The following is a 10,101-nucleotide window of genomic DNA, read 5'->3' on the forward strand; positions in this document are numbered from 1 at the left end:
TATATATAATTATCGTAAATATATCTCGCTGCCATTACAACTAATAATTACTATGCTTTAGAACTTTGACACATTCTCCCTGACTTTCGGAGAAAGCAAACACAGAGAAAATGTACGACTGACTCGGTTTTTTTATAGCGGAAACGTCTGCGCTTATCAAGTTATACACGATTATTATATACACGAACTTCTTTGCTCGGCCGCACTGTGGCGCTGTACGCTTCGTACAGAGCGCAAACGGACTACTTGATGATCATTCAAGAGTTATCTACGTCTCATATAATTCTGTTGTCCAGTACGAAAGTACGCTATCGGCTATCATCACGAATTTGTTTAAAAAAAACGTTTAATTTCACAAGAAAACGAGAATTCCGCGCATTTTTAGCACCATAACGAAATGACGTTTGGCGAGATCACCGAAAACGAAATACGCGACGTTTAATGGAACGTAAAACTGCAGCTAAATTCGCCTCGCCATTAGCTGCATTAACTTTTTAGCTGTTTTGCACGTCGAATAAAATGGAACCGTCTGCCGAGAGGCGTCCAGATGGAATCTCGCGCATACAAACAGGATCGCTCTGCTTCCTCCCTAGGCGCACATGGTTCGCACGCACGATTCTGGTGGATATTGCCTCATAAATAAACCGAAGAGCAATTTCGGCAGAGAGAAGTGAAAGCAACCGAGTGGCTGCGGATCCGAATCTGGGTATAGTTATAGCAACAGGGTGGTATTTGGGGGGGGGTGAAAATTCCAGCCACTGTATTATCTGAATTCGTTGAGCTATATCATCCCGTATATGATAACAGGGCCTAATGTAGTTTTAATACTTTCGGATGAGCTACAAGTATGACCACGGCAAGTGGGGAGCACCGTCGATTAAAATAACGCAAAAATCAGTGAAAATTGTATTGGAATTTAGTGCGATCTCGTGCTTATATATGCACTCAAGCTTATACGTATACGCACGCGCAATACTGATACTGTACATGCACGCTCGCACGCACGCGCGCACACACACACGCACACACGCACACACACGCACACACGCACGCATACACATACACACACACGTTCATGTATACAGTCCGAGGCGTCTCACTGAGTAGTTCCTTACTACTCGCGCAGATCGTGCTCAGATATACGCCATGTCGGTGGGAAGCTTCGGCGCCTTAACTAGCGAGAGCCGGTAACTATAGGCAATGAAGGCGGTCACCGGAGATGCACAGTAAACACGGGCCACACAGGGGTGGACGCGGCGGACTGCACGGAGCATGCGCGCACAGAAGACGTACACGGCCGCCCACCTAAATACCTGCAAGCCTGCCACGTAATAATTGTCATTTGTTGTCATACCTGTAGCACTCCCCCTCCCCCTCACCTCCCCACGAGCTTGACGAGTAGGCGCGTTATGCTCGACATCGACCCCAGATATCGATTTTCGATATCGGGCGAGCGATTTTTTTTATGCAGGCACGAATATGTATGGCGAATCGATCGTATGATGACGTAGCGACTAGTGGACAATCGCGCCATTATTTAATTATGACAAGTATAGCTCCTGCTCGCGTAATAACGGAATAATCTTTCAAAGCAACTCGTTCAGTGCAATTTCGACATCTGCCACGTGCCCCCCCCCCGCACAAGGTGAAGTATTCGCTAGAAAGCTATGTGTCGTCGGCTCATAATAGCACCAATAGATTTGCGCAGAAAATCATATAGGAGAGTGTGTTCGTAGCCAATGATCCCGGGGCTCTACGTTTGCGAGGCTGTATCGCAGTAATTATAAATCGCTGGTCGATGGTGGGCAAATAACTCCTGTGCAAATTAATTCATTAATTACTGCACAGCGATTAACATTCGAAGTAGCCGTCCGCGCTGCTACACTTTCCCGTTATTGACTGTCTACTCGGTTGATATTTCTGCTGTCTGAAAATGGAGCCAGATGAATTCACGAGCAAGCGATTTCTTTTAATAACGCGATGTCTTATAGAGATATTTACTGTATTACATCAGTAGCATAAGTAATGTCGTACCGTGTAAGTACAAAGTAAAGTCCGCATGTTACAAACTCTGCATTCTGACACAATGGCAGTTGCATGAGCTCACACGCATATATGCATACATCCAGAGCCGATTAATGAAATTCACGTTCTATCTAATATTTTATTCTATAAAGGCCAAACCAATTACAAACGCAGTTGGGTCGCGCACGCAGTAAATTAGCTTGTTGTCTCTTTTATATCGTCTGAGAAGACGACCCTATTCAGCACGACTACAATATCACTTACAAAACACGTGATAATCAATGAGGTTACCATGACGACTGAACTCAAATTCAGAGTGAAATATTTATATGATCGCGGACCTACAGGCGTATATGATACTGCAAATGTTTTTATAGCATTGTTGATCCATGGTAATTGCAGCGATGTGCGAAATACTGGAATATTTGCCGGGGACAGAACAGGCGAAAGCAAGCGACAGAGATAGAGACAGATGAGAGAGAGAGAGAGAGAGAGAGAGAGAGAGAGAGAAAGCGAGAGACGGGGAGAGAGAAGGCAGGCGAGAGTTGCAGGGAGAGAAGCCGGAAATAGCGCCGAGCAAAGGAGCGGGAAGGAGGGTGGGTGGAGCGGAACTAGTCCCAGGAGGAAGGAAGTACTCATTTTCTGGTCATTGATCCATTCACTGGTTTTGTGGACGTCAGTATCAAATAGTAGTAGTAATCAGTATCACATATCGTCTGCAGTTAGCTTCGCCGTGGCATGTGACGGAGCGACTGTTTGTACTGCAGAACAATATATTATACGAATATATGCGTATATATACGAATCTGTTATGCTACAAGGTACAGATATCAAGACATGATATCAAGAGCGGGGGAATCTTGCTTAAGGAAACGAGTGGGATCTTGATGATGTTCCCCCGACAATAACGTCCTCAAAAGACGTGAAAGTCAAATTGCCTTCAACTCTCGCCATAGTAAAGGGTTAGAACAAGGAAGCACGGCTGGCTATCATGCTCTCGTTAGCAGGCGTCAGCATCTAGTGTGCGCTAAGTCTAGTCTTGGTCTACCAGCTAATCATATTCTAACGTCACGGCCAGTAAATATTACGCGTAAACGACACGCGTACGTCACCAGCACGCGCATGGGAATAGCAGAATGACACGCAAAACCCAATTTCGCATCTCTCGACATGCGTACTTCCAACCTGGTGATTACTCACCAGTTTTCTTGGATAACATCGTAGCCAGATGAAATATTAAACAGGAGCACGCTCCTCTAGCGTAGAAACGTACGTCATCGCTGCCGCGTGCAGTTATACCTCGAGGTTAGTTAGAGAAATCTACAAACCAGCCAGCTAACGATTCCTAAGGATATAGGCAGATATTCTCGGCAGTTTTGTAATACAGAAGACCGCACTTATGGAAGGTAGTACTACAGACGACAATAATAAAAGATGGTAAAGGTAACAATGACAGAAGGTGGTGAAGGTAACAATGTCGAACGGAAGTAAAGAACACGATGATGAAAGACCGGTAAAGGCGCTATATGACTAAAAATTGTGAAAACAACTATAATGAAATATGGTAAAACAAACATGAACGATGAAAGGTAGGGCAACAGCGATGAGAGGTAGTGAAAACAACCATGAAACGTAGCAAAGACAACAACGGTGAGATCGAGGTAGGTCTGACATCAAAGACAAAAGGGAGTAGGCTACGGACACCAACGGCATAGGTCATGACTGGCAACAGTAGCGAAATTGAATGTAATCGATTCATTCGACATTCCAACAACATTCTAATATCCAATATCGGGGCTACACACAAGTAACTGGAAAACCATTACTACACTACCATTAAAACACTGTAAAACCCTGTTAATTTCTTACACCCGTAACACCGTTTCAGAGCTGTTACCACACGTCTGCCACGGACATAAATCGTAATGGCTTCGATTTGCTATTTAATTGTAGTTGTGCTAGCAGCCATCGCCAGGCACCTCTCATATGTACTCACCTCTCTGGCGCTATCAGTGAACGGTATGTTGAGCATGCCCATGGCGCGCAGGATGGCTACCAGAGACTGGATGGTATTACTGTAGACCACCGGCTTATACTGTTTGAAGTCCTCGTTCGTGAAACCGGATTCGTGAATAATTCTGAAACGAGTGAATAATCAGTTATCATCAATAAAATTTCGGCATGCCACGAAACTGCATAAAAACTGCAAACACACTTTCGAGCAACAGTGAGCCTGGCGCAAGCTATGCTATGGTTTTAGTCGCCGGATTTTAACGCAGGAAATAATCCGTGTATCCCACACAAGGATGTGCCGTCTTTGTATTCAGATGATGTTGTGTCATAGAGACATTTATGCTGTGATTTGTTACCACATATCAACAAGTAATGCTTCATTTTCGTCGTCCCAAAAAATGCGCGGCTTCCATCGGCGCTGCCATTTTGTCGATGATGTGATTTTTTCTCGATGCGGATTGGCCCGTGTAACCGGGGGTTTCCCGTTGAACACCACAGACGCTACGGTCCGATTTTATCTTTTTATTTTTGTGCGAGTTTTATCGGTAGATATCAAACCAGTTTGATATGCCCCGATCAGTAGCGGGAAAAAATCGAAGGGTAAAAATCGCAGGATAATGAGACCGTACACGCTCCGAATTCACCCACCGGTAAGGAACGGAAAAAGTCGTACGATAAAAACCATAACGTGTGCGCCATGCAGGCTTTACATTGTTATTATCTACTGTTATTATCTACTCTTGAACATATTCATGTGACAGTTAATTATTAGGTTTCTGTAACAGCAATAGGATATCTGTATCGCTAGCTGTTATTGCATATTTATGCACTGGCAGTTCCAACAAATCAGTAAAAATAAAAATAATGTATAATAAATTTAATTGCAACACTAATAACTCTCCTATCTGCGGTAAACAACTCCTCACTGCAAAAGTAAGCAAAGTAAGTAAGTAACGTCGGCGCGAATGCTGACTCTCTGCACTAAGCCGGGTACTCACCATACACAATAAGATTTATTATACATTATTTTTATTTGTACTGATTTGTTGGAACTGCCAGTGTATTTATGCGTTGTGCTCGGATATCTGATCAAATCTTATCAAATGTCAATTTGATTAGGACGTGTGATTAGTTCTATAACTTTTTTTATCCGATACTGCAGGAAGGATGACTATTATTTTCACAATATTTGAATCATTTTTTTAATCTTATCAGATTTCAATGTGATTAGAACTCGTGATTAGTTATAAAACTTTATTTTATCCGATACTGCAGGAAGGATGACTATTATTTTCACAAAAATAATGTATAATAAATCTTATTGCACTACCAATAACTCTCCTTTCTGCGGTAAACAACTCCTCACTGCAAAAGTAAAGCCTAACGTCGGCGCGAATGCTGACTCTCTGCACTAAGCTGCGTACTCACCATACATAATAAGATTTATTATACATTATTTTTATTTTTACTGATTTGGTGGAACTGCCAGTGTATTTATGCGTTGTGCTCGGATATCTGATCAAATCTTATCAGATGTCAATTTGATTAGAACTCGTGATTAGTTATAAAACTTTATTTTATCTGATACTGCAGGAAGGATGACTATTATTTTCACAATATTTAAATCATTTTTAACTAATTAATTAGATTGTATTTCAGACAAAGTAATCTAGCTGTGATGAACTTGGCAGGACTGAAGCACTTGTGCGAGGTGCATAATGCATGAATAGAATTGTTTTTAAACTTATAAATAAATTATAGGCACGTAGAATTATTCAGATTAATTATATTAGTTATTAGATTAATCTATTCATGAATATTAAATTAGATATTCTAATCACTTAGACAATCTTTAGCAGTGGTAATGTGATAATAATATATGATCGCGAAACTAAAAAAGGTTCATTGTAAATTTTTCCTACTTATTAGATCCACGTACGCACGCACACACGAACGCATGAACGCGGACACAGACGCAAACTCTAAGCCACGATTATCTCCGTTTTACTATGGTGGCAATTACAGAAAAACACAAAATGGGCGGCGCTAAACTACAATGGGGAAAATTCATACAAGACTATTCCGTTTCAAGTCGCGATCTAGATATCAAACACAATGCGAAGAACGACTCAGCCCAGGGTCCTTTATGCGGAGGTATCGACAGTACAGGGACTTGCCCCAGAATTATGCTTGCATCGCCACCTCGGCCTAGCAATAGCGCGGTCTGACGCAAGATTACCCTGTGAAAACTAGAAAGGGCAGTTGTCGCCAACTACATGTATCCCCCGTGTTCTCCCCAAGGTGTGTAAGTATACGAAGTTTGGTCGCGCTAGGTCAATTAGGGGCCGAGTTATAGAGCGGAAAGGAAATATGATCAAGGTCAAGGTAAATGTCAAATAAAGGTCGTAGTGACTTGGTTTTGGTACGCGACACACCTTCTCCCCAAGATGTGTAAGTATACCAAGTTTGGTAGCACTAGGTCAATTAGGGGCCGAGTTAGAGAGAAGAAGGGAAATATGATCAAGGTCAAGGTAAAGGTCGAATAAATGTCGCAGTGACCTGGTTTTGGTACGCGACACACCTTCTCCCCAAGATGTGTAAGTATACCAAGTTTGGTAGCGCTAAGTTAATTAGGGGTCGAGTTATAGAGCGGAAGGAAAATTGTCTGCGGCGGTGGCGGCGGCGGCGGCGGCGGCTGGGGAGACATGAAACCATAGTATCCCCGCCGACTTCGTCGCGGGGGATACAATTAATATCACTATTGCCAGGACCAAATTGCTTTTCTATTGGGCGCTATACTGATACAGCGCGACGCCCACATACAGTTATGTAATTACGCGCCTAGGCCACTAGAGGGACAATATTGACCTTGGTGGCTTCTAGCGTTGGTCCATGCACTGCACTAGATATGTGGGTCAGCAGTGTCCTCTCCATTATGGGGATAAATCTGGCAAAAGCCCCGCGCCTAGCTGTGTGTTACATCCCCCGCCGCGGGCGAGAGTGAGTGATGAGCTCCATACGCCGCCACCCACTCCCGTCCTACCTTCAGCCATTTTGTTTTGCATCTCAGAAGTTATTCGGTTTTTCATCTAGGTAATTAGCACGATTGTATTACCGGTCTTGGGAATATTGGAAGCGATCGTTTGGCGGCATTACCATAGTTATTGTGGCCATGGTAACCGATTCGCAATATCAGTACACAATAAATCTACGTTCTTCCGCAGGGAAAACATTGGTTAGGAAATGACCCAAGGACCAATTATTAAAGGCTGTACCTTTTTTTGGATGCAGATCCAAATTTTCCCGATAGCTGGTGCGGAATTAAAGACACATATCGTGTTACCTAGCTTCTATTTTAAATAAGAACGTCCGATGAGGAGCCATGAACGTCAGCTGCTGTCTCAAGGTAAACAACGGCAGCACTGCGAGAAGGCAGCGACGCTTATCGACCAGCTTTCACAGCTCTTGTCTCTCTTTTTCACACACACACGCTCCCGTTCTGTCCCTACGCCCCCCTCTCTCTCTTTCTCTCTCTCTCTTTCTTTCTCTCTCACTCTTTCTCTCTCTCGCGCGCGCAAGAGCGCATTTTGCCTTGACCCACACCTTCTCCGTCTTTCTCTCTTACTTTCTCTCGTTCCCCCCTCTCTACCCCTTCTCACTCCCTCTGTCAGCCCGCTTCTCTCTCTCTCCCTCTTATTGACCAACGGAACGACGTACGCACATATTCAAACACGCACACACTCGTACATATTCCTAATGCATTGTTAATGCCGTTAACATCTGTATCGGATTCCATTCCACGCTTAGAGCGCACACTAGGAGGTACCGACAAGGAGGTGCATTCAAGGAACGAAAGTCAAGCAAGCGCAGTAGTTTTCAAAAATGTAAATGTCGTCTACGTAAACGTATTCTACATAGGTTTTTAAATGATCACCTCTCAAACAAATCGATAAATTAACACATGTAGACAAATTTGGTCCCATCTGTTAGCGTACGTATTACTGATTACTTCAGATTTAAAATTACCACGACTTTGTGCTGTTATAGGCTATCAAACATTAAATGAGCAGTAATCTTGCGCCTGCATTCTTGAGATTCGCGAAAATGAAATATAAAAAAGTTATCAAAAAACAAGTGTATGTGTTTGTATACGTAACATAAATTTTTATAGACCAGTATCTATCTCGATATGTAGAGTAGTATGTGAACGTAGTGTAGAGTATAGGGTACCGATCGATGAATCTCGCGAGAGCGAGAATTACGCGCTAGTGATAACGTAGCCATACTACGTAAACGCATCTATCTGGAATGCAGATCGACGCACATATTCGTGAAAATAATGATGTGGGGGTGTTCTATGACATCCCTTAATATATATGTATCTGCTGTTACGCAAGTAGTACAGGTAAGTATCGGTACGGTCGAGATAATATGAAAACGGTTAGGAAACATGTGCTTTAAACAGATAACGACGTCACGCGGGCTATAAAACACATACAAACTAGACAGAGGGCACTCACGGAATAGTGCATACCTCCGCCAGAATGTAACATGTATCAGGAGCGTATAATGACAAATTTATAATAAATATATATATTTAAATATATTTAATTTTATATATATAAATATATTTGTCATTATACGCTCCTGCATGTATGTGTATAACAGCTGGCTCGTCGCTCGCTGCTGGCTGCTGCTGACTCGACGCCCTAAGGCTCGCTCGCTCGCTCGCTCGTTCGATGGCTCGCTCGCTGACACGCTCTCGTTCTCCCTCTCTCGCTCTTTCAAACTAGCTCGATCTTTCTCCCTCCCTTTCCCCTTCTCTCTATGTCTCCCTATGTGTGTGTGTGTGTGTGTGTGTGTGTGTGTGTGTGTGTGCGTGCGTGCGTGCGTACGTGGCGTGCGTGCGTGGTGCGTGCGTGGTGCGTGCGTGTGTTGTGTTGTGTGTGTGTGTGTGTGTGTGTGTTTTGTGTGGTGCTGTGCGTGCGTACGTGGCATGCGTTTCATGCGTGCGTGTGTGCGTGTGTGCGCGTGTGCGCGTGTTTTGCACTAAGGCCCTTCCCACACCGACCGACGGTGACCGAGCAAGACGAAAATGTGTATTGACTAACGAATGCAAAGAGCCGGCCAGGCGACGTAATCACACGTTCTTGCCCTTACGCGTCGTCGCGAGGGGATATCAGTGCTCATTACATGTCGTTGACTGCCGGAATGCAGCGATCAGTTTCAGTTTAAACCTACATGTTATCGTCGTCTATTGGTTACCGTGGGAAATCTCGGCGACAAATTGTCTGGGCGCGCGTGCGTGCGTGCGGGCGTGTGTGTGCGTGTTTTCTAGTGTAAGTTCTAGTGTAAGTGCGTGTGTAACTTTATTAACTAATGAAGATTACCGGGATCTGTGTGAGGAATTATTAAGACGGTGTAGTTGAACAGTAGTTGAACGGATAATCCATAGGAAGAGAGAGAGAGACGTACAGGAAAGAAGAGAGAGGGGAAGGGAAAGAGAGGGGAGTGTGTGAGATAGAGAGACACACCACACACCCCACACACACACACACACACCACACACACACCACACAGACATAGTGAGAGACATAGAGAGAGGGGAAAGGAGGAGAAGATCGAGCGAGTCTCGAAAGAGCCGGAGATGCAGGGCGGAACGAGAGCGTGTCAGCGAGCGATCATCGACGAGCGAGCGAGCGACGGCCTAGGACGTCGAGTCAGCAGAGCCAGCAGCCGAGCGGCGAGCAGCTGTATACACATACATGCAGGAGCGTATAAGTGACAATATATTTATATATATAATTAAATATATTTAATATATATATTTAGTTAATAAATTTGTCATTATAGCCTGATACATGCTTACATTCTGGCGGGAGGTCATGGCCTTTCCACGAGTGCCCTTGTCTAGTTTGTATGTGTTTTATAACCCGCGTGACGTCGTTTCTCGTTTAAAGCACTGTTTCCTACCGTTTTTAACTATCTCGACGCTACCGATATCTTACTATAACTCTGGCGTAACAGCAAGTTTACATAATATTACGCATGTCATAGAACAGC

General features: G+C 43.8%; 1 protein-coding gene across 1 annotated transcript in view; it reads right to left on the reverse strand.

The window, feature by feature from the left end:
• LOC106820803 (guanine nucleotide-binding protein G(o) subunit alpha) overlaps window positions 1-10,101 on the reverse strand; it is a 67,477-nt gene that overhangs the window by 23,782 nt on the left and 33,594 nt on the right. The window contains exon 3 of the mRNA XM_014825373.1: window positions 4,022-4,163. Within this exon, the coding sequence (XP_014680859.1) occupies window positions 4,022-4,163 (142 nt within the window). The remainder of the gene's footprint in view (window positions 1-4,021; window positions 4,164-10,101) is intronic.

This window comes from Priapulus caudatus, unplaced genomic scaffold (genome assembly GCF_000485595.1).
Source record: "Priapulus caudatus unplaced genomic scaffold, Priapulus_caudatus-5.0.1 Scaffold48, whole genome shotgun sequence".
In the NCBI taxonomy this organism is placed as follows: domain Eukaryota; kingdom Metazoa; phylum Priapulida; class Priapulimorpha; order Priapulimorphida; family Priapulidae; genus Priapulus; species Priapulus caudatus.